Consider the following 26,331-nt stretch of genomic DNA (forward strand, 5'->3'; position numbering starts at 1 on the left):
TAGATTTAAACAGTACTCTGGCCTTAATAGGAAGCCAGTGAAGTTTTTTGAGGGCCGCTGTGCCTGATTCACGATGATTAAGGCCCAGCAAAAGGCGGGCTGCCACGTTTTGAGTGACCTGGAGCTTCCTTGTAGTAGATACCGGGGCCCCAAGGTATAAGGAATTCCCGTAGTCCAAACGGGACAGGATGATGGCTTGCACCGTTATTCTACGGGCTTGGGGAGGAAGAAGAGGTAACACCTTCCTAAGCATGCGCATAAGGCCAAAGTAAGTGGCAGACAGAATAGTTGCTTGTTGTGTGAAGTTTAAGTTGGCATCTAGCCAAATGCCCAAGCTTTTTATATGGGTTTTGGATTGCGGTGGGGTACCTAAGCATGTGGGCCAATCCAGCGGAGGACTAGAGATGGAAGGATTGCCCAGAATCATTAGCTCAGTTTTTTCTCCGTTGAGCTTCAAATGCGAGGAGGTCATCCACTGGGTAACCGCTCTCAAGCAGTTACTAAGATTGTGAGGGGAGGTGTTGGGCTGATTCAAAGATACAACCAGTTGCGTATCGTCGGCGTAGGTCACTATGTCTAAGCCGAACGAATGCACTATATCAGCAAGGGGTTGCATATAAATATTAAAAAGGGTAGGGCTCAAGGCAGAGCCCTGGGGCACACCTTGGTCGAGAGGCCAGGTTTTTGCGTGAGTGGTGTCTTCTGTTACCTCAAAGGAGCGGTTCTCCAGAAAGGACTGAAGCCATTGAATGGCCTTTCCTGCGATTCCTATTTGGTGTAGGCGGTGAAGGAGAATGCTAGTGTTAACAGTGTCGAAGGCGGCACTAAGATCAAGCAACAAAATTGCTGTGGTGCCGCCTTCGTCCATGTTGGCACATCTTTTGTTCAAGATGTGCCTCCATATCCTCTTGATAATCCCAATTTGCCAATACAACTCCTGGCAAGTGGCCTAAACAAATCTACTAATGGCCAGCCTCTACCATATACATTCAATCCTTAAATGGAAGAGAAACTGCTAGCACTATGCTCACAAAGATGGTAGGTGCAACTTGTCACGAACAGCACTTTTAACTGGAGGACCATTCAATGCTCTTGCTTCCAAGCACTATGTGCCCTATGACAACCTACATGCTGGATTAGGAGTGCAGTCACAGGGAACCACACCATTCAATTGTGCATGCTGCTTACATGCTTATGCCAACTCACTGGCACTGTTGCCCAAGCTAAGCAAGCGGTCACCATGGGGACAAAGGGAATGTGGGGTGCACCGTGCCACAGAATCTCTGCAAAGTTCCACTCTATGCTGAAGGGGAGGTAGAAATCCAAACACAAAAAAAATATTAAAAAGTTGCCCAAAATTTGACAAAATGTTGTTAGCACATTGAAATCTCACATAAACCGAACATCATTAAGACATTATTAACTAACAACCATAAGCACCCCTTAGAATGACAAAGTACATATTTGCTAATCAAGCCACAAAGAAGAGGTCGGATCTCTTGCAGCTATATGGACTAGTAGAGTGGTGCTCTGGATCACATTATATCGGCAATTTGTGTTTCAAAGTTCTTTTTTGTGTACAGTAGTTTTGTGAAGCTTATTTTTAAAGCTGCTGTATCTGAAGTGTTTGAGCATATGTCTCGCCTTCATTACGGATACACAACCAGTAATCCCACTTAGAATATATCAGTATTTGCAGTTCTGTGAAATGGCCAAGGACCAAGAGAAAATATTACATACTTAATTAACTATCCACGTTATAACTTCCAATTGTGTCTCCATTTTATTTCAGCCACTCTCTATTTAAAAAGACTCCACAAAAGGTGTGATGTCACTGAGCAACAAGCAAGCTGTCTTCCCATTGCTCGTGTTCAGTGATGGCAACACAGAAATGCATGGTAATTTGTAGTTATATAAATTCATGCAATATTAAGAACAAGCCCACCTCACACAAAACATTTGCATCATTTTATTTTTCATCATCATAACATTTTCGGGGTCTTTTTGAGAGTCACGTAGGTGCACGTTATAACACCCATGGAGTGTTTGTGCTTCCACAAAGAACAGTTAATTTAGCCATGAAGACCTGAAAGGACTTACTATTAATATCAATGTTGACCACTTTATCAAGATTTGAAGGGTAAAAACGATCTGGCCTGATAAATTCTACTGTGTAACAGTCTAATTACAGATTGATATCTTTCGGAGGTACATGAACCCAATGAGCCATTTTACAGATGCTTGTTTTAAAGCTAGGCATACCCACCCAGCTTGAAGGATATTGGGTTCTAATACACAGATAGTCCCTGCATGACTCACTTGAGCAGTTTGTTTTGGAAATTTTCAGAGGCAGGACCCTCTAATGAGTCACTGTATCTTACAATATGTAGTAAAATAAAAAAAGGGTTCTGATTAAGTTCAGAACTGATCACTAAGCCTAGAACGTTATGCTTATCTACTCTTTGTCTTGTCTTTTGTTCAGTCCTGCTTTCCGTCGAGAGAGTTCAGCTAACCCCTCCTGGATCTGCTGAATGACAGCCTCATCCCTCTTCTTCTCGGCCTGTTCCAGAGCTTCCTTGAAAATCTTCTTTGCTTGCTCAAAATTTTCTGCCCCTAGGAGGAGGAAGGAAAGTGTTAATATAAGGTACAATGAAATGCTATTTTTTTTAGGAATTAAGTAGTGTAAGGATTAGTTATTAAGCTCAGCGTCGCCCTGGAATCCCATACAATCACAACCCTATGTAATGGCAGGGGAACTCCACACAGACCAATACTGTACAAACATGTTTTATACGTCACCTGGAATGCAGTCTACTGCATGCTTAGTTTTTCAAGGATCCATATAGGATTGGGACATGTGTAAGGAGAGCCCTACTAGTCATGATCAGGGTGTCAATGTCATGCTGAGGGCTAATTGCAATCATAGAATATTAGTGTTGCTGTAGGAATACACCCATGCTAGATTACCACCTTGGTGTAACTAACTCAGCAACTATCTTCAATGCACCATTACCTTTGTGTCAGCTATGCGGCATGGTGGCATCAGTACCATCATCAACTGCAACATATGGCTAAACACACACAAAGACAGTATGGCCAGGAAAGACACAAATTAGAATAAAACCACTTTATTTTCTTTTTTTATAAAACTGACCCCAACTGGGGCTACAACAAATGAGCATACTGACTCATAAAGGCTCCCAATCAATTAGCCGCTACAGTGCAGAAGTGTCTACCATTTGGAAAGAGATTGCGATCTCCGACATCCTGTAAACCTATTATGCACAGCAAGACATAACTACAACTCAGATGACACCGACTGGACAAATCCCTACACCTCCTGAGGAGTGGATGGCACATGGCACATTATGTATCAACTAACTGATTAAAGTATATTAATAGAAAGCACCTTCACACAAAATTTGTGGGCATCGAAAGCGTTGCTTAGTCTAAATCACAAAACTCATGTGGTACAACTTTGGCACCCTAAAACTACTGGGCAGCCTCAATTCTTTGCCCAGGAACATCAAGACAAACTCTTGGCCTATTCAAGTTATGTTGCAGCATCTCACCCTCCTTGTGTGCAGGGTTTTGTGTAAAAATTATGATAAAGCATGCTACATTGGAGACTAGCCTGACTGCATGTGCACGGCTGTATTTATTAGAGAGGTTTATAATAGACATAGATAGGGGACCAGACTCCCCGGATTTGCCCGGGCAGTCCCTGTTTTTCATGTACTGTCTTGGCGTCCCAACACTTTTCTCCAAAACCAGGACATATCGTGGTCGCAGGAAAGAGGATTGGATGAGCGTGCACATTACTCACAGTCTGGTGCTGGCTCACGTTTCTTCCCACCAAGGACAGAAGAGGGGGAGGCCAGATCGTCGGTTAACAATGCTGGCCTGTGGCAGTAAGGTCATGACCGATGAACAGCTATTTTAAGGTCTTATGGGGGCGGCATCATCCTTTGGAGGTGTCCGCCCAGGCGGAGGGGTAACTGGCCCCTCCTAGAACTTCAGGGGCAGGTATAACTGGTGCTTCAAAGGGGCGCGGGTAGGGGAGTCACGCTTTCCTTAGGCTGGTGGCCACCCCGCGCGTACTCATGACGTCAGCGAATGGCGCAGAGTAAGGACCCTCCTTTAGTGGGTAAATGGAGTTCACGGCGTGGACCGAGTAATTAACGGGCTCGGCTGCGCAGGCGCACCTGCGGTAAGGGCGCAGCTAGTAGGACCTCACACCGGTTAGCGACCTCGCCATATGGCCAGAAATGTTAGTATGCAAAATTTCAGAGGAGGATGTTAGATTCGGTTAGGAAACAAGCTGTATTAGAATCTTGTTAAGGTTAGCCTATCATACTTGTTGATATGATTGTATCTAATATCCCTGAATGTTTTGCATAAATTTCTATCTTTTGTTTAACTATTTTATTATTTTGTATCTTAATAAATACGGCCGGGGGGTCTTGTGATCCCCGCCTTCCAAAGACAATTATGTTTCGTGTCAATGTGTTCTGGGTTGATGCGGGTCCACAGGGAGGGGGCGGTAGCTGTCACTGACCATGCCCTCGGCCCCTCCCGCCAGCATGGTGGTTCAGCGACCCCCTCTCCCCTTGCCTTCCAGTGGTGGGGCGTGACCTCCCGTCGTCCAGTGATGACGCGGGGGGTGCGCGCCGCACCACTGGTTGGCTGGCACCCGACCCCTGACCCGGAAGGTGTTGTGCAGACTTCCGGGTCGGGGGGGGGTGGGCTGCTGGGGGGCGGGCCGCCCCCTCCCCGCGACCCCGGGAATAAAGGAGGGGGGAGCGCTCAGGTGGCCCCTTGTTGCCTGGACGCTCCCCCACACTGGTCGTGCCCCGCGCTCAGGGCTTCCTAATTGGTCAGGGGTCGGGTGCCAGCCAACCAGTGCTGCGGCCCGCACCCCCCGCCTCATCACTGGACGCCGGGAGGTCACGCCCCACCACTGAAAGGAAAGGGGAGAGGGGGTCACCGCACCGCCATGCGGGCGGGGGGGGGGAAGAGGGCCCCCCCTTTTCATTTTATCAAACAAGACTGGGACAGTTAGTCTAGCTGTGGCTGGATCATGGTCGCAAATTGGCTACAGTAAAAATATTAAGAAAAAAATATATTTATATATATTTTTCCTTAACTATTTTTAGTGTAGACCTTATGTGACCATGATCCGGCCGCAGCCAAAACATAGTCCTGTTTCTATGTCTGTCCGTCCCGGGTTTTCATTCAGAATATCTGGTCACCCTAGACATAGTGGACTAACCGAATGGTAAGGCTAACAAGTGTGGGCTTGATCACCATGTTTTTCAATTTAGAAAGTCCACGTTTTCTGACACTGTTCACACTAACTGGACAGAGGAGGAAACCTTTCTACTTCTATGGAGCACACGTTAAAGCTTCGGATGCAAGGGAAGACAACTTTGCAGAGATCAGTCTTGGAAGGAAGGAGGACAGAGCAGTACTGGCTTCTGTATGCTTCTGCAAATGTAAGCTGTTTGCACGTTTGTAGCAAGACAGAAGCTGAGCACAAGTGACAACTCTCCATAAGACAAGATGGTGATAAAAATATATAATGTACTGAGGGTGGAGTTAGACAGATTGGCCGACTGCTAGGGTGAGAAGCTGAAAGGGTGAATTCTAACTACAGACCAAATGACAACATAAAGTATACAGGGAAACTGTACATGGCTTGGCATATTTTAGATTTAACAGATTAATACAGCCACACAGGCTGGATGGCTGACAATAATAGGACACTTAGGGTAGGTAATAAACAAACAGGTCAGGGATGTATGATGAAATATGCATGATGAAGCTGTCCTAACTGGTTAACAATGTGGCAATATTAGTTAGCCCTTGCCCAACGAGATCTGCAACAAAATATTACCCATACCACATAACACCATAAACTAATCTAATCTGGAGAGGGCAGATGGGTTCTTTCAAGAGGACTGCATATGTGGCTGTATGCATAACTAGCTCCTTTGATTTAAACTGGCCTTGAACCTTTCTCATTCCTGCCTTATCAGCATCACCTCCCTTACCGGTCCCCTTTGGGTATGTACACCACATTACTGCCTTCCACGTGTTTTCATGCCTGTCTTCCACTGCATTTTCAGACTACAGCTCACTGTGCAGTTTGGAAAAACCTTAGATGGTACAGTGTTTTCCAGTAGACATAGAGCCTAATCTGGCACCTTTTTTCAAATAGGCAAAAATAAAGAAATGTACATGAAAAATCAAATCAATTACAAATACCTTGGTGCATGAGTATCCCTGCCAGGTTGCTGAGCACCACATGCTCGTCAGGGTGCTCTGTCTGCCGTGCCAACTCTGATGCCCGTTTCACATGATTCAAGGCCTCATCGTGCTGTCCCTGGGAATCCAGCACTGCCGCTAGATCATTCATCAGCACCACCGTCTGGAAAGGTGAAAATAGTGCCACGAAATGTGCCCTGTATCCAATGGGTAAGCTTTGCAGAAACAACACACACCGAAAGAGCATTGCTAGAAAGACAACTGCTTGCAAGAGGCTTTTCAGACACAATGTGACCTCAAGAACCCTTTTGCATCTCACCTTCCCAAAGTAGTTTTCTCCTTTGTAGGGAAATAGTTACAGTTAAAACAGTTCCATAATGAGTTCGTTGTAGCTTACTGTTGGCACTGTGCTTACATAGGGATTAAAGTAATAAGGCATGCTTGGCAAGACTGCAATATGTTTTAACGTACAGTCCTTTGCACTCAACGACTTGTTCAAAAATTTCCTATTGATTCTCAAAATTCAAAGAGGAGTTAGCTAAAATGCGAGAACTAGCTGAAAGTGTCAGACAAGACAGACCGCTGTGCAGATTTGTAGTGGTATGCGGCCTCCACTGTGGGACTGAGCAGGGGCGTCAGAGGATGACAACATGCAGGGTCGCCCTCTATCTGCTTGCTGTAATGTGAGAGGCAGCTTGATCTCCTCCCAAACCACTCAACTTGTCAGTGAAATCATTATCTATATTCTACTATCCTCTCCCTTGTATAAGTTAGTCCCCAATTTCATTGGGCCTCTTGCCATCACCTCTTGGAGGTATTTGTTCTTGTACCAAGTGAGCAGTTAGCTTCATGAAAAGGGGAGAGGGCAGAATAGCCCTTTTGACTAGCTGATATTTCGCCCTCACCAAAAAGGGATATTGGCCACATACTCACCTGTGGGTGTGCCTCTCCCTGCACCTCCATACAGATCTTCAGGGCTCTTTCACACATGGTTTGTGCCTGTGGAAGATTTTTGTTGGCCAACAAGTACCGAGCATAGGAGTCCATACAAAGTCCAAACAAGAGGAGAGTGTTGTCTTTTTCTTCAGCTGTAAACAAGAAAAAATACAAAAGGAAAGTTCTGCTTCTGAATGAGATGCAGTCAGAGAAAGCCCACAGATCATGTATATTTGGATCTATGCATGTGTGTTTTTCAGGCAATGCGGTTTTTGCAAGCTGTCAAAAGTTTGGTTTGGCGACTGAAGTTGGACGATAAATTAATTGTGTCTAAGCTCTTCCATACATGTTGAATTAAAAGTAGCTTAAGGACCACATTACATGTTCTACAGCTTCCGAAATACCTAATCTGCATAATCAATCTACTTTCCCATCCATAGCATCTAATAATCCCTTGATTTACAGTGATCCATAGTTGCAAAGTTGTGTCTCTCCAAATGTGAAATAAACCACAGATTTTTAATATAACCCATCTTTTCATATAGAAACATTTTTTACCAGTATAGCAAACGTTATCTAGTGTAAGCATGGGCGGAAAATCCGTTCCGCTCACGGATTTTGCGGATTTTCGGTAAATTCGCAATCCTCGAACGCTCACGAATTTACCGAAAATCCACAAATTCGCACGCAGCGGATTTTTTTTTCTTGGTGATACAATTTTGCGGCGTGCGGTGTAAGTTCGCAATTGCGAACATGTAGGTGCGGCGGGCAGCAACAATCTCGCACTCGCGAAATTACAAAAATTGCAATTCTGCACAAGAAATCTACTAGCAAGCAGCATAGACCTTCTGAAAATGATGATTTTTATCAGAATAACTCCTCAGGTTGACATTTGCCTGCACTTTTTTGGATTTGAGGCCTTTTGACTTTCTTTGGATCACTTTTGGATTAGAAATCAACTTTCTCAAGTAAGCTTGTTTGGGGCATTACAGTTGCTGTAATGCTGTTCTGCAAAAAAACGAGTTTTGTGAAAGTGAAAGCATTCAGCAGGTTCAAAAGTTCAAACTCATCATTAGTAACCGTTCCCTGTAGTGCTTCCTGACTAGGGCCCCTCCAGAGTTCAGTTGCTAGTTGCAACAATTGTATGACCCTGCTCTGACCCTCACAACAGGCTCATAGAATAGCTACAAGTAGGCCACAAAGGAACCTGTGATGATGAACCAGACGTAGAAACAACATATTCGCGTCTGTTGCGAGCCGACATGTAAGTTCGCAATTGCGAACTGGTACAAAATCCTCGCGAACTGGCAGAAATCCTTGCGAACACACAAATAAAAAAAATCCGCAAATCCGCGAGAATTCGCGGATTTTGCAGATTGCGAGTTCGCAAATTCGCAAAATTTGCGAACGCCCGATTCGCAAAATTCGCCCATGCTTAATCTAGTGTGATATTAGTGACACTCAACTTAACCTAATAGGTTGGAGAGAGATAATGTAAGGGTTCTAGCCACCATATCCTAAAGAAGAGCATCAAATACCAAGCATTAGCATAGTAGATTTTCTGTTGCAGGCTGAAGAGCCATAAGCAAATGTAGGGCAGCCAGCTCCGAGCACTATGTGCAGAAAGTGTTCTTGGCCACCTCCCGCTCTTTAGTTGACTCAATGCTGTACTAAGAGGTGCCACTGTGATTATTGGGATTATTTTGGAATCACAATGAGCCAACGCACGTCTGAACAAATAATAATCATATTGTTTATTAAATATGAACAGTCCCAAATGTCAAAAGTTTACAACTTGAAAGGTAAAAGTCATAAATGAGGAAGATAATTCAGCCGAAAACATTACACTGAAGTAACAGAAGGAGTTGCTCCCCTCAAGAAAAATAGTGTTCAACCAACATGAAAATCTCAGTTTCTTTCACTTTTTTCTCCAACTGTAGGGGAAGGCTATCTACCCATCACCATACATTTGTAACAAAAAATAACTAAACACAAGTCTTTTCTATGTGCGCCTGTCATGTCTGAGGCTTAGGGGTGAGGGCACCAGTTTTTGTAATTACAGTTACAAGAACCGCTCAATCCCTCAATTTGGGACAGAGGACGCATTCGATTATTTTTAGAATGGTTACTTTTTTTAGCATTCAAACTTAAGCAAGTACTCATGTAAATTCTCACGGCACCCTCTCCTATTCACAGGATGATTCCTACTGAGTTTGGGTCACAAATAGACATTTTCACCTACACTGAGCTGGCAAATCTATCTTTAAATGCAAATATATGTTCTTTATATTATAACTATACAAATGTATAATAAGAATGAATATGCATCAGTCACTTTACATTCATTCACCATCCCCCACCCTTGTCAAAACTGATGTAATCTAGATCCCATCTTTCTATTATTTTTCGTTATTCAGAAACAATACAGGAATAAACAATTGTGTAGTGGTATTTGTTTCTGTAAGGGCAATGATTAAGTGGGATAATGGGAGAAGCTCTGGCTACGGGAATTTTTCACGATCTGATTGGATTAATGTAAAAAGATACTGGAACATATTTGCACTTCTTTATTTTCAAAGAAAAATAAAATCAAATAGTTTTAGGACTTTTTAAAATAAAAATAAGAAAAATAATATTTTTAGATAAAGATGCATGTTTGTGAGTTAATGGAGGTGGGGGAGAGGGTTGGCGTCCCATTCATTACTAGCATAACGTGCTAACATTTATTAAAATACGGCCTTAAAATTCATGTAAAAATACAAAATAAACAAATATAATAATTATGTAACCAACCGACGCAGGACTGAACACCTCAACAACAATATGCTTAAAATAGAGTTTGTTGTGTATCAAGGCCTGGGTTTCTTAAACTTGGTTATGCACATCTGTATCGCAAAGCACCCCCTACGCCTCACGTTTTGGGTGCACAATTTCAATGACAGGTTGCAGGCCAGGTTGTGTGATGTGTACGATGTAATGTCAATGCTTCCTTTCTACAGCAGAGCACAACAACCGTTTTTCTCCTCCTTTTTACTGGATTTTTCTGTGCCACATTTGTCCTAGGTCCCTAATCCAAGCAGAAGTCAGAGAGGAAATTGAAGCCCTTAAATATATCAGAGCAGAATTTCGGTGCAGGACTAAAGATACGCATGCAGTATCGGGAGACATCAACCTGTGAAATGGAGTTATTGTGCGCGGAAACAGCTCTGTTTGGGGATCTTCAGATAGTTCAGTTAGGCCTAACTGTGGCCTAAGGAAGATCCTAGTCATAGACATACATTTCAAGCAGGGAATACCAAAAAGCTGCGTTTCTTACATGAACTGGATTTCCTTAGTAGCTACAGAAAATGTGTACCGCAAACTACACTACAGAACACAGAGTACATTTCAAAACGTGTTCGAGTCCAAATTTAGAAACCATACATCGATGACTAAAAGCATTTGCACACATTTTTAACATACCCTACAACTGGCACACTATTGGTACCTTTTATGTGGCTATTCTATGTATAAAAAAGCAGGACAGCATTGCTTTGCACCTGCTGTTTGTGTGGAGGAAGGCTGCCCCACTGCTCCGCACAGTGTGTGTGTGGAGGTGTCTTGTCTACCCCTGATCACCAAGCTTGTAAAGCGGTTCATGGTAGCGGTGGACGCGGCTTCTGTTTTTTGGGTGGAGACAGGTGGCAAAGGCAACATCGCCCCTACGAGTACAATGTGAAAGGAAGAGGAGAAGCTCTGAGAGGAAGAGCGTCTTTTCAGCACAGAGCCAGGTAAGGCCGAGAGGGCAGGTTTTTAAGGTGTTATGTATGACATTCGAAAGCTACTGGTGGCAATTTGGCAAATAAAGTAACAAGCATTGGCACAGCAAACAGGTCTCGCCTTTGGGACCTTAGAAGTATTTAGCCCTGCAGCAGAATGTCCTGGATGCTATAATATCTACTGTTCATTAACATGGAAGCTTGGACAACAATAGGCACATTTTGGCACGGAACGGAGAAGTATTTATTTAGTGTGTTATTTTTGTACAACTGGTAGTCTGAACTTATACATCTGGAAGTTCTTTGACACACGATAATGATGAAAAAAAGAGTTTTAGTGAAATAAAAAATGTTCCCGATAACACAATTTAAACAAGGAAGCCACAATGCGTCCAGATTTTCTGCATTCACTTTGTACAAATCAGTCAATAAATGGGTATCAAAGTGTCTTTCTTTAAGTTAAGGTTTTATTCCATCTTAGTGCACTTTTGTCGAAATATAGCACAAACTCGATCAGAAGGTTACTGGAGCACTTTACAACAACACCAATTCCATTACATAAGGTCACACACAATTGTTTATAGGGACGGGGAGATTAAGTGATTTGCAGGATGTTAAGCCAAAGCCGAGACTCGAACCGGTTAGCAGCTCTGACTGTAACGCCACATCCTGGGTAGAGAAAGGCATCACTCCAAATCTGAGGGGGGTAGGTTCAGACAGCACACATTCATGCCTCCCTGCAAAAATTACATCTGGGGTGCTGACAGACACCTTTGTAATATGGTAATGCTGATATTTAGCTTGTACAAGCTCAAATCACTTAACAGAACAAAAGCAATTTAGAGTTCATGTTCAGAGGCAGACAGCAATGTTACATGCACTTTATTAACTGCCATTCAATATTTAAATTATCCTGACACTGATCTGGCAGACCATACTATAGGTAAGTGTTCCGTAGCAGCTAAAGAGCTGGTAACTTACACAAACATTATGGGATGTAATGCTTAACCAATTGCATTACAAGTAACAGAACACTGCAGAATAGAGAGTAAACCGGACTAGAACGTGGTGCGGTGAGATGGTAGCACCAGCTAAAAAGGTGTTATTAGAAATGTCAATTTGGAGGAAGAGCTACGCTGGTAAACAAGATGGCTGCTTAGGCTCCCGGCTCCGCCGACCTCCGTATCCTGCCACAAGATCCTGTACATTATCCTGTTTTTATGCCCTGCCTCTGTGTGGATGAACTGCTTCGCACTCCAACAGTGAAATCCTGAAACTTTTATCGGCTTGTTTGACGGAGTTGCATCGAGTTGAAGTTTGTGGCCTAGTCCAGCGGGGAAGCCGGGGACTCGAGTGTCTGCATGGCCGGGTTGCAGTTCAACAACATCGGCCGAGTGATCCAGGCAGGGCCCGGTCAATCGAAGTGGAGGCTACTTTTATGCCCGAATTTGGAGGCGATCGTTTCCATTGCTCAGCATCGAGGGAGGAGTGGCTTGACTTGCTATTGACTGTGGGTGGAGGTCCCCGTCCCGCGGACCCGGTATTGGCCCCTGCTGGGGTTCGGTGGGTCGGGGTCCCTGGCCTGCGGCGTTGACGAGCGGTCTGTGGCTGCAGATAAAGATTAGTCACCCTCCGCAGCTGCCCGTTCATGATCCTGTTTGTTCCCCCGGAGATACCAGATTCACCGGGGGAGGTGATTATGATTGGTACCGGGCGAGAGATTATGGATCGAACGGAGCATGAGCCATCGCGGAGGACAATATTGGCAGAGATCGGGGCGTTTCATTCGCAAATGGATGCCTTGGTGCACAAACTGGATATAAGCCTATCTGAGATGTTGTTTGTGGAACCGGACCCTGCCCCATTGTTGCAACTGCAATCTGCAGCGATTCAAGCCACGGCCATTTTGATTCTAGGCGAGGACCCCGTGAGGGAACAAGTGTCGAAACCCTCGGATGGTGCTCTGGAGGACTTTATTCCCAAGGTCGTGAGCGTATCGCTAAGCCTTCCATCACTATTGACTTTGGATGTATTGAAAGACGTTCCCCGCCCAGAGACTTTTGTTGTTGACTCTTCTTCCATCTTGTGGTCGTCCTCTTCCTCCTTGGTGATTATACTATTCCGGGGAAAGATAGATTGGGACTATCCATCTAGGAGGAAGCGTTTTTGTGTGGCTGAAGTTCTCGTTGACTCACTGACTACGAGTAGTAACAGTAGTAGTACGAGTAGTAACAGATTGATTTTTGACGAATTCCTTCTCCTCTATGAGTCCTTTGTGTGCATATTGGTCTTGCTGGGAGGGGTTCGCTTGATGGTTCGGAGGGGTCAAGGTTGAGATTAATTTGACCGGGGCGGTTGGAGTGGCTTACATGGGTGTTCGACCTGCAACTGTTGTGTTACGGTGCCCCCTAATTTTCTATAATTACGGTTTTTGACACGCATGTATCTTTACGATAGGGGTGCCTGTTTTTGGTGGAGGGAGTATGGGGGCTGGGAGCCCATACGGATATTCCCTCCTCCATTCTTTCTCTTTTTCCATCTTTGGAACTTAGTTAGTTGGGGCGACAGGCACGCTGCTAGTTGGGGTTAGGCGACAGCCATATGCAGGGGTGCAGGGTGGGGGGATGGGCTTATTATTTTCTTTGTTTGTTTACCTCTCTTGGTTTCTCTTTTCTTAATCTTTCTTGGTCTTTTCTTCTCGTTATTGTCTGTAACATATCCTGTTATCTGCTCATTTCCAATGTCCGGTGGTCACGCTTCTTCTATTATCCTGATCAGGTATGTGGGCGGGATAGGATGGATTGTGCTTCAACTGAGTTCCGATTGTTTTGTTGCAGTGGCTATTTTGCATCTACCAACGATGGCGCGTCAGGGATTCTTCGGCGGCGCCAAGTCTATCCTGTTAACCCCTTGCGTGCGGGGCGTATTCCCCGCCTGTGCTGACTCCGCCTTGCGTGGGCGGAGTCATGACGGAACGGTTCCGTCATCAGCACAGCTCAACCGACGCTGATGACGGAACCGTTCTGTCATCAGCATGGAAGGGGTTAAAGTATCAGTCCAATCTGTTAGTCGTTCATGAATGTATGACACCGGATGTGTCTATTTCCTAACTAACATATCGGTCGTTTAGATGGTATCGAACATACCCATAGGGATTTTTATAATAAAAAACAGTGTTTTAGTTCGGCATAGTGTGATAATATGGCACTGGCACCATTATTTGTTAAGCATTTTTAAGCTTATATTCGACACCTATAGTGTCTATATGATTTAAAATTGTTGTCTCCATTGGTAAACAATAGCTTGCCTGATATTTTATTTCAGACATACTTGATGGTCTCAAGATACACAGACCTACTTTGCCTATCGTTTTTACAACAAGATTGATAGACTCTTGAAGACACTAGTGAGGAATAAAATTACGATACCACCCTATGGGTAAGAAACATTTTTGGTTTACCCAATGTGGCTATTTATTCAAAAAATGTTGTCATTTTCTAATGGATTTTACATTTGAGCTTAGTTCTTAAACATTCTGTGATTTTTATATTATATTTCACAGTGGATTGCTCTATAGAATTTCCTGTTACTCAGCCGCTCTTACATCTGCAAGTGATATCATTCTTTTGATGAGTTTCAGGCTCGAGCACAATAAAAACTATTAGGTCCTTGGTCACTTATAGACATCCTAGTGATGGTACTGACATGCACTCAGTGTGTTTTTCACTATACTAACCGGACAGCGTGATCGCTCTGACTATATCTTCGTCCTAAGGTTCTTCACCTTGTGTCTTTTTTTTCTTTCTCCTTTTGGTTCTATGAGCATGTTCTTATTTATATCACATGGTCTATCCGATGGTTACAGCTTGGAACTTATTTTATCTGCCAATCTCTGGCATGTTTTTGCTTTATCCTTTTCCTTTTCCCTTTTGTCCTTTCTTTACTTATAGGATGGCTTTCCTATTGGTATGAGGCTTTTCCTTGGAATGGCTCACTTAGGTGTAATGCTTGGTGGTGGTTTTCGGTATTCTAAATTGGCGTTCCCAACTATTGGGTTTTACAATAGGGTATAATTTGTTGTTTCAGCCCTGAGGAAGTCATTGGGTGATGCCCCTTGACGAAACACGTGTTGGCGTTTGGCTGTTGTAATTGATTTCAGGACTGTACTGCTGTATCCACAAGTCTTCGTGAGCATCTGGAAGAGAAATAAAATAAGGACTTTTTTTCAAACTTGGATACATGGATATGGACTATCATTGTTCGAATTGATATCATCTGTAAATCTAACAGATACACTCATATACTTTTGTGCTCAGGGAACTCTGTAAAACTTGTTATTGTGACAACAATTACGTCTGTAATTTATTGTCTTTTGACAGCGGTGGGTGGTAGCTGTCTGTGGTTCCCTTGATGCCCCACCTTTGAGATAATATGCTGTAAACTCATTGCCACATAGGCTATGCGCTGTTAAAACCTCACTACCCATCGTTCGAAGTGTGCTTTATTTAGAGGTAGCTGCAGGCTTAGTGGCTCACCACTGAGGTGTGTAATTTACTAATATAATGTGTTCCAGACAAGAAAGAGGAAAGGTAGCAGAAGACTTGTTTAAAAACCTAAATGCAGGAGTCCCCATCAACAGGGCAGTTAATCCAGGGAATATCAAACTTAATGAAGGAATGAAAGCCAAGTTTATTCGTTTGGAAAAATTAAGGAAGACTGAAATCTCCAAGTGGTGGGATGGGGCCACACTAAAGGAATATCAAAGATTAGAGCGTATCCCTAGGGGGCTTCGCTCGCAGATATTCCCCACCTACGATGATTTGGAGGAAGATTTACTGTTAATTTGGGAAAAGGAATTAACTGAGAACTCAATGAGGTTAATGAACATTCTAATTGAGAATGCCGACAGAAAGGTTCTAAAGGCAGTTGAGGAGGTGGATAAACTTGAGAAAGAAATCAAAGATCTAAATATGGAAGAAGTCAGTAAAAAGAACTATACCATACTAGAGGACATATTGACAAAATATGAAGAGGATATTAAAGCTAGAAAAGCACATAAATTAAAAAGAGATGAGAAAGATTACTGTAGCGGAAGGATATTCACTTTTGCCAAACGGTTTGATCATTTGGTGAAACAGGATTTACAGAGAACAGCTAGCAAAACCTCTATTATGAGTGAACGTAGCTCGACATCCACCAGTACGGTGTCCAGTTTGGGAGATGGTGGAATAGGAGAGGGTGCAGCAGGAGGTAGCCCAGGTAATAATTTTTTACGAGAAATAACAAGAATCCGAATGGGCAACAAAGAGCCCGTTACCAAACCAAGGGAGGAACGTCCAAGACAAAAAGAGGGTGCAGAGGGAGAGGCAGGTCCAAGAGTGAGGGAGGGAATGCACACCCGCTCTTGGAACAAGGGCAAACGCGAGTAACCTCTAAAGATCCGGGTATTCAGGTGATTAATTTATCTGATGAAATATTGTCTGAGGATATGTTATCTGTATTGAGCAACGGTCTCAGTTTTTGCCCTGCTCCGGTACTGGATATGTCTAATGTCAAAATCGACTTGTATAAGTTCATCCGCAATCTAAAATTAAAAAAGCATTTTTCCTCCAATTCTGTGATTAAAGAAAGAGTAACTAAGCAAAACATTGTGGGCAATCAATCTATCCAAGACATTCATGACACTATGTTATTGCTGTCTATCACAGAAAATGAACATGATCCTCTAACCCTGCACCAGGTTCTTGATGATTTGGAAGTTTGTTCGGATGCCAGCGAAGATAGTGGCTTAAAGCCAAAATCTAGGTGGTCTCCCCAATTACCTGTTGGTAATAATATTGAGGTCTTTAATCGTATTGTCATCAATGAACTGGACAAATGTGAAGTGTCAATAAGGAAACAGAGTAAAAATAACATATATTTTCATAATCTTACTAAGGGAGAACAGTTTGCTTTGAAACAACTTAAAACCAACGATAACATTATTGTACGTGAAGCCGACAAGGGCGGAAATATTGTTGTAATGAAAAAATCAATATACGAGGCAGAAATCTTAAATCAACTCTCCAACACTGTCAACTATTCAAAGCTCTCCAACAATCCAATCTTTGAGATAACACGAATTGTTAATACTGAACTGAAATCTTGGCACACGGGTGGATTACTTAATGATGATGAATATGCTTACCTAAAAATTGACAAACCTCGCTATCCTTGTATTTACACTTTACCAAAAGTGCACAAGGATCTGGAGAGACCACCGGGAAGGCCTATTGTGTCTGGTATAGGGGGCCCTATGGAAAGGATTGCAGAGTTTGTAGACATCTACCTGCAACCCTTTGTGGTAAATTTGGCTTCCTACATCAGGGATACGAAGCACATTCTTAATATTCTCTCTGATGTGACCTGGGACCCCTCAATGACAATGGTTACACTTGATGTAACTTCGTTATATACGAATATACAGCATGAACAAGGATTGGAAATGTTGAAAAAGTTTCTATATAAAAGACCGTCTGAATTATTGGATCATTCAAATATGTTATTGTCGATGTCTAACCTAATTCTCAAACATAATGTTTTCCTATTTGGTAAAGATTGGTATCGCCAACAATGTGGTGTGGCGATGGGATCCAAATTTGCACCGTCACTAGCCTGCCTTTTTATGGGCGGCTTTGAGGCTGAGCATATTTGGGGGCCCTCTGGATCAAGGTGGCATGAATTCATTGTTTACTTTGGTAGATATATTGATGATTGCTTTATAATTTGGACAGGTTCGGATGAAGATTTGTTGAGCTTTTTTGAGCATATGAATAATAATGATTACAATATGTCATTTACTATGTCATCAAGCAAAGAAAGAATTATATTTCTTGATGTTGAGCTGTTTGTTGAGGAAGGAAAAATCAACAGTGTATTATACAGAAAAAGTACTTCATGTAACTTAACACTTTTTGCCACCAGTGCTCACCCAAAGGCGCAGAAACAGGCAATACCCTATGGGGAGCTATATAGAGCACGCAGAAATTGCAGTAAGGATGAAGACTTTCTGATATGTACACAGGATATGGAATAAAGATTCCTAGCTAGGGGTTATGATCACGAAACCATCAAAAAAGCTAGGGAAAGAGCATTTAAATTTAAGAGACAGAATACATTGAAACCCAAAATAAGAACTAATGACAAAATACAGCCTATACGTATGGTGACCAATTATCATCCATGGTCCCATAGAATATACAATATTCTAAAGAAACACTGGCATCTGTTAACATCAGATCAGGCCATCAGCCAATATATCCCCAAACAACCCTGCATTACATACCGCAGGGGTACTACACTTAGGGGTATAATTAGTCCAAGCTATCCGACTAATACAGGTAGGGGTCGGAATTGGTTGAATGACTTGAACTGTGGCTCTTTCAAATGTGGCCGGTGCAGCATGTGTAGACTAGCGGAACAAGGTATTAAGGAATTCCAACACAATAACTCGCCAACCTTTAAAATCCATCAACATATTGATTGTGGCACTAAATATGTTGTTTATATCATCAAGTGTAAGTGTTCCAAGATCTATGTTGGCAGTACAATTAGATGTCTTCGTGAACGTATTGCTGAACACTTCAGAGCTTTAAAGAATATCGATGGGCGATATCCGTTAGCAATCCATGCATATGAATGCCCTAGCCAGGGAACCAGTAAATCATTTTCCTTTTATGGCATTGAAAGTATACCAATTGATGTCAGAGGTGGCAATACAGAATTACGTTTGCGTCAGTGTGAAGCACGTTGGATACTTAAATTACGTGCGGTTGAACAGGGAATCAACATTGATTCAGAATTGCAATACTTTTTGGGAAGATAATGTGATCTAACTATATTTCTCCTCAGTGCTAACTGTTATAACAAACTTTATGAGGTGATCTATTTTATATGTTTCTTCCCAGTACTGCTTTCTATATGGATCAGGTGATCTCAGGTCTACCTCTAATGTATATGATGATTTACATTGACGTGTATGTGTAAGGTCAATTCATGTATTCACATATATACCTATATGAAGAATGTCAAGCTGATTTTGTAAATTTGATTACATCTGTCAAACAGTTATGTTGATAAATTTCCTTCCTCTCCTCCCTTTTCTACTTGGGCTTCCTAACTGCTGCCCCCCCCCCTTTTCTTCTGTTTCCATTCTCCTCCAATAATCCTCTTTAAGCAAGACTGCCTTAATGCAATCCTTCTTGAGTGTAGGTAATACTCATAAATAGCCTTTTGCTGGGAATACAGCAGTACCAATGAGGCCTTGAAGCTGGTTTTTCAAAAAAACAAATATTAATTTGTTTTTCCCACATACATAAATTTCTTGAGTATTAACGTTATTAAAATTATCTAATAATGGTGCCGGTACGAATGTACTGTTGTATGATTTATTATATACTACCCACGATCGAACTTACAATCCCAAAAAATTTTTATTGCATAATTTTCGCATACTAACATACTAAGTACTATTAATACATTATGCTTCCTTTTAAATACAATTCTGATGGCCGTACATTTTATCGGCCGCTTTTTCGGTATTATCGGGGTGAATTTGGTATGATGTCGAGTCCTTCCTCGACATCCATGCCCCAGTGTTAGTATTTAGTCCCTAACCAAGATGGCGCGGGTGCAACACGCCGTCCAAACGATACAGATCATATACGGGAGCTCGAGGTGAGTCTAATATGCACTCTATACAACAAGAGTGGCAGCGTTTGGCCGTTATGTCGGTAATTTAATATAATGCTCTCTCCTATTGTGGGGAATAGACCAAATTAACCGGGCTTTCACTCTTGTCTATTTAGAGGTTCTGCGCACACCAAAGGGGTTTCTTATAATACAAAACAGCAGTCAGATTGCACCTTTCTACTGCGTGTGACAGGACTAACATATCGGTCGTTTAGACCTGCGGGTTTAGATGGTATCGAGCATACCCATAGGGATTTTTATAATAAAAAACAGTGTTTTAGTTCGGCATAGTGTGATAATATGGCACTGGCACCATTATTTGTTAAGCATTTTTAAGCTTATATTCGACACCTATAGTGTCTATATGATTTAAAATTGTTGTCTCCATTGGTAAACAATAGCTTGCCTGATATTTTTTTTCAGACATACTTGATGGTCTCAAGATACACAGACCTACTTTGCCTATCGTTTTTACAACAAGATTGATAGACTCTTGAAGACACTAGTGAGGAATAAAATTACGATACCACCCTATGGGTAAGAAAAGTTTTTGGTTTACCCAATGTGGCTATTTTTTCAAAAAATGTTGTCATTTTCTAATGGATTTTACATTTGAGCTTAGTTCTTAAACATTCTGTGATTTTTATATTATATTTCACAGTGGATTGCTCTATAGAATTTCCTGTTACTCAGCCGCTCTTACATCTGCAAGTGATATCATTCTTTTGATGAGTTTCAGGCTCGAGCACAATAAAAACTATTAGGTCCTTGGTCACTTATAGACATCCTAGTGATGGTACTGACATGCACTCAGTGTGTTTTTCACTATACTAACCGGACAGCGTGATCGCTCTGACTATATCTTCGTCCTAAGGTTCTTCACCTTGTGTCTCTTTTTTTCTTTCTCCTTTTGGTTCTATGAGCATGTTCTTATTTATATCACATGGTCTATCCGATGGTTACAGCTTGGAACTTATTTTATCTGCCAATCTCTGGCATGTTTTTGCTTTATCCTTTTCCTTTTCCCTTTTGTCCTTTCTTTACTTAGAGGATGGCTTTCCTATTGGTATGAGGCTTTTCCTTGGAATGGCTCACTTAGGTGTAATGCTTGGTGGTGGTTTTCGGTATTTTAAATTGGCGTTCCCAACTATTGGGTTTTACAATAGGGTATAATTTGTTGTTTCAGCCCTGAGGAAGTCATTGGGTGATGCCCCTTGACGAAACACGTGTTGGCGTTTGGCTGTTGTAATTGATATCAGGACTGTACTGCTGTATCCACAAGTCTTCGTGAGCATCTGGAAGAGAAATAAAATAAGGACTTTTTTTCAAACTTGGATACATGGATATGGACTATCATTGTTCGAATTGATATCATCTGTAAATCTAACAGATACACTCATATACTTTTGTGCTCAGGGAACTCTGTAACACTTATTTCCTTTCTTGTTTAAATAAATAAAAAGATGTATAAAAAAAAAAGTCAATTTGACATTTCACTCGTGCGGATTTTTGGGATTGGTGATATTCCAAGAGTATTTAGAGTGCTGCATAATCATATTTCAACTGCCATAGTTAATAACAAAAATAATTAATAGGGGAGGTGTCACAACAGATCTTAACGATAGATGTACAATATAGACTGCTGTAGGGCAGGGAGAATGAGACGGTTAGGAAGAGCACAATGAAATACTCTATTTGTTTGATTGTGACACGATTTGGATAATTCTTAATATTTGAAAAATTAGAGTTATAAGAATGGAATTCAGAGACCACATTATACTTAGCCCTAGAAGCGGCCAACATGGACAGAAACAGGTAGGACGACACGTCTAGCGGATCTCAAGATCATCTCACTCAATGTCAAAGGACTCAACCACCCAGTTAAGAGAAAGAAACCCCTAGACTACCTAGCAAAAACTAAGGGAGACATAATACTACTACAAGAAACAAAGCTATCCCTAGAGGAAGCAGACAAAATCAAGGCAAGATGGATTAGCCAGGTTGCATGCTCACCAGCGGTAAGGAAAAAAAGAGGGGTAGTTACTCTAATCAGCAGCAGATCCAACATATCCATTGAAAGTGTACAGCATGACAAGGAGGGTAGACTACTAATCACGCAGATAAAAAGAGGTGAGGAAAGAATAGTGGTAGCCAACATATATGCGCCCAATACAGATGACACTCCTTTCTGGGAAAAGGTGACTAGAGAGCTGGAATCCAGCCCCCCAAATAACATGATGGTAGTGGCGGGAGACTTCAACATGGCACTAGACCAGACGTTAGACAGACAGACCAAGTCTAAAACACGCACCCCAACCTCCCACAAAACGCTAATGAACCTTTGCAACAAAATGGACATAGCAGACCCATGGCGCCTGCAACACCCTGACACCAGAGACTACACCTTCTACTCGCACCCACACAATTCCTACAGTAGAATAGACTACATTCTCATCTCGAGCTCACACTTACACCTAACCGAACACACAAACATAGTGGCCAGAACTATATCAGACCACGCAGGCATCAGCCCACACCTGGTGGGGAGGCACAATGAACAACTAAACCGCAGATGGTGACTCAATCCCACAACTTTAGCGAAGCAAGAGGACAGAATCAAAATCCAAAAAGCCATCGCAGACTACTTCACAGACAATGGAACCCAAGACACAAATCCCGGCACTGTGTGGGAGGCACTTAAGGCAACGGTAAGAGGAGTACTAATAGAAATAAAGGCAAGAAGAGATAGAGAGGCAAAAGCCCAACTGGAGCAGCTCAAAAAGGACATCAAAGGTCTAGAGGCACAACACATTAAAGACACCACAAATCACAGTACCCTAACACAACTTACGAAAAAGAAATACAAATTCAACAGAATACTCAGTGAGAGAGCGGGCCTTTGGATAAAGAAATATAAAGAGATAAACCTTTGTGAGGCAAATAAGGCAGGGAAATCACTAGCCGCGTATCTCAAACGCAAAAGAAGGCAGCATAGCATCCTAACAATCACAGACTCCTCAAACAAAACACACACCAGACACAGCGAGATAGTACACACTTTCAAAGAATTCTATGAAGAACTCTACAGCAAAGACGAAGAGCTCGACCCTAAAGGAACAAAATCCTACCTCGAGAGGCTAACACTGCCAAAAATAACAGCGGAAGAAGCGGAAGCATTAGGCCAGGATTTCACAACCCTAGAGATCAAAACGGCCATTAAGTCTTTAAAAGACAACAAGGCCCCAGGGCCTGACGGCTACTCTGCACATTTCTACAAATCCTTCCAAGATCAAATAGTACCCACACTAGTGAAAGCCTTCAACTATTGTGGCGACTTAGGGGAAGTGACCACCACAATGACACAAGCCAACATAATCGTCATTCCAAAAGAGGGTAAAGACCCACAATGGCCAAAAAACTACAGTCCTATCTCACTTATCAACACAGATTGCAAAATATATGCCAAAATACTTGCAACGAGACTAAGCGGACTGCTCCCAAGCTAATAGGGAACACACAAGTGGGGTACATGAAAGGCAGGATGTCCAGCGACAACACCAGACTCCTTTGCCAAGTAATAGAACACTGCTCAAAATCACACTCCCCGGCAGACACAATCACACTAGACGCGGAAAAAGCCTTCAACAGAGTGTTCTGGCACTTCTTAGAAGAGTACCTACAGGCATACAATCTGGGAGAGATCAACATTAGGAAGGTATGGCCCTATACAAAAACCCAAAAGCGCATATTGCAATCAATGGCACCACCTCTGCCCCCTTCGATCTTCGGAGAGGAACAAGACAAGGCTGTCCACTATCCCCACTGCTGTTCCTACTCGCCCTCGAACCACTGATCCAGGACATCATCACAAATGAAAATATTGCAGGCATATCCATCAACAAAACGTCGGCCAAACTAGCGGCCTACGCTGATGACCTCCTCATAATCACAGAAAACCCGACAATATCAATTCCATTGCTCATGAGCACCATCGAGTCATACGTCTCCCACTTCGGGTACAAACTAAACAGAGACAAATCAGAGTGCATGCCCATGAACGTCCACACAACTAGAGAGGTTCTAGGGGACTCAGGCCTGAAATGGCAAACACAGTCAATAAAATACCAAGGAATTACTTTTGATAGAAACCTAAGAAGCACGCTCGAAAGAAATGAGGAGATCACTTTCAAAAAGATAAAAGAACTACTGGATAACTGGGCGCCTAAATACATCACCTGGTGGGGAAGAGTTGAAACAGTCAAAATTATGGTAACACCCATAGTCAATTACCTAGCCAGCATGCTCCCCTTAGCACTAACAGACAACTTCCACAAAAAAACAGACCAGGCTCTGAATAAATTCATTTGGAGAGACAAAAAACCCAGACTATCTATACAAAAATTAAGATTGAGGAAAGAACTAGGGGGCCTCAATGTAGCAGACTTAAGGACCTGCCGAACAGCCTGTATTGCCAGGCAGGGCATGCATTGGGTAACAAAAAAAACAAACATACACGCCAACATGGCTAGCCGTAGAAAAAGCCATCCTCAACAACGTAGAACCTCTCACCCTCCTTACATCCAACAAACAATCCCTAAAGAACAACCCAGTGTTCAAATTAACAAAACAGGCACTCCTCAAGGTAGATCAGAAGCTAGAAATAAGCCTCAAAAACTCGAAATGGGTGGCGCTATGGGCAAACTCCAAGATAAAATACAAAAACAAACCCCTAGACATAGATACATGGAAAGAACTAGGCCTGGCACACCCGGCTCATCTAGAAGAGAAAGGCACTCCGCTCACTTTCAACGCCATCAAGAGCATGTTCAACCTCCCAGAAATAGAGCTCTACAACTACTAAGCCATAAAAACAGCGATCACAAAAGCCAATCTCAACAACCATACGCCCTCAATCTTCCAACTTATAGAGAATCTGAACAAGACAGGCCACCACGTATCACACTTGTACAAACTCCTACGACCCACAACTTTGAAACTCAATGAAAAAAACAAACAGTACTGGGAAGCCCTTATAGGCAGGAACCTAACAGAGCAGGAAGCAGTTGATTTGTGGTCATCACCCACGAAAAACATCATATCGCCAGCACTAGCACAAACAAAATTCTGGCTTCTGCACCAGACGCACTGGACCCCGTCCAAACTAGCTAGATTAGGGCTGAGAAAGAACAGCCAATGCTGGAACTGTAACGCCTTAACTGGCAACCTCGAGCATCTAGTCTTCCAGTGTAACAAGGTAAAAAAGTTCTGGGACAAAGTGTTCAACTTCTCAAACCAGACACTACAGTGCACCCTAAAGAAACAGTTCTGTTCCCTAGTAACAGCACACATCAACACCGACATCAGAACACAACAAGACAGAAATCTCCTGGACTTTCTCCTAATGAGTGCGGCAAAAATAGTACTAGCCAACTGGAAAAACACCTCCAATGCCACATTCAAGGGGTGGCTAAACTGGATAACATTCCTGAGAGGAGCAGACAACACAGCGTAATACTCCATGGAGTTAACCAAACAGAGAGATGTGGTCCGCACTAGACATCTCCCTAGACCCTTTCAAACCACCATAGACCGTACCCGCACACATACCCGCACCCAAAACAAACCATGACATAAAAAGCTGATCACCAACCAGCAGCAACAACTGTATGTTATATGTTTTATGTTGTGTTAAGTGTGTAAGAACAAGCGCGGAACTGAGACTGCCAAGCCCAATGCAAAGAGGACAAAATAAGACCTAACCAAGAAAGCCACTCAACCCAAATACGAATAACCACTAACAATTTGCGCAAGACCTGTTTATGCATATGCCAAAATAAGCAGCAGACACTACCTGCCAATCATGTATGTATCTAATTATTTGTATGTTTTGGTGTAAGTGGAAAAATACAATAAAATACTATATAAGAAATAAAAAAAAAAGATCTGTCCCTCTAGTAAAACCAACAGTTAAACACAATTAAGCTCGCACTGAACTGAGACCACCACATTTAACAAACGTTTTTTCTTTATAAGTAAACATAAGTAAAGGATCACTAGTCCGACTGCACGATTACCTCCATGTGAAATTCTCATGATGGTATAAGTTTTGCATCATAAATCACAAAGACCATAGTTTAGTGAAAAGTATAAAGTTCACAAAAATACTACAAACTCACTCTGCATGCTGATAGAGCCACAATGAGATGCTTACTATTCCCCTAGTATTCCGTCGAGTTCCCCGTGTCATGGAATTTTCTAAATGTGTTTTTTACCTTGTACACATTTTGGAAAAAACACTTCAGCTTTATGCTATTAAAAATTGTGATGTGACGTATGATGAAGCTTAATATAAACAGTTCCACACAAAAACAAAATAAAATAACATATCCAGAGGAATAGCATGGCGTTTACAAAGGTTTTAATTTTCATTTTTGATTTGATCCTCATGATATTTATGGCCTTTATGCAGCACAAGTGTATGTAATAGAAATGTATTATTATTTTTTTTTTAACTTCAGTTACTCAACTAGGAACACACATGTCCACGTTTGGCCTCACCTTTGATTCTGGTCGTTTCCCATCTGAGGGTCCTTCCTAGCGCTGACTCACCTTCAAAGCAATTAATCTTGCACTCATTCAA

General features: G+C 42.3%; 1 protein-coding gene across 2 annotated transcripts in view; it reads right to left on the reverse strand.

Annotated features, from left to right (window-relative positions):
• Window positions 1-1,953: 1,953 nt before the first annotated feature.
• Window positions 1,954-26,331, reverse strand: part of TTC19 (tetratricopeptide repeat domain 19) — a 162,044-nt gene continuing 137,666 nt past the window's right edge. The window contains exons 8-10 of one of the 2 annotated variants that reach the window (XM_086955065.1): window positions 7,201-7,355; window positions 6,268-6,430; window positions 1,954-2,613 (exon numbers count right to left, since the gene is read on the reverse strand). In XM_086955065.1, the coding sequence (XP_086811191.1) occupies window positions 2,456-2,613; window positions 6,268-6,430; window positions 7,201-7,355 (476 nt within the window). In that variant the 3' untranslated portion in view covers window positions 1,954-2,455. The remainder of the gene's footprint in view (window positions 2,614-6,267; window positions 6,431-7,200; window positions 7,356-26,331) is intronic. The other variant, XM_086955063.1, reaches the window with a different exon arrangement.

The sequence above is a fragment of the Lissotriton vulgaris genome, chromosome 2_1, assembly GCF_964263255.1.
Source record: "Lissotriton vulgaris chromosome 2_1, aLisVul1.2, whole genome shotgun sequence".
In the NCBI taxonomy this organism is placed as follows: domain Eukaryota; kingdom Metazoa; phylum Chordata; class Amphibia; order Caudata; family Salamandridae; genus Lissotriton; species Lissotriton vulgaris.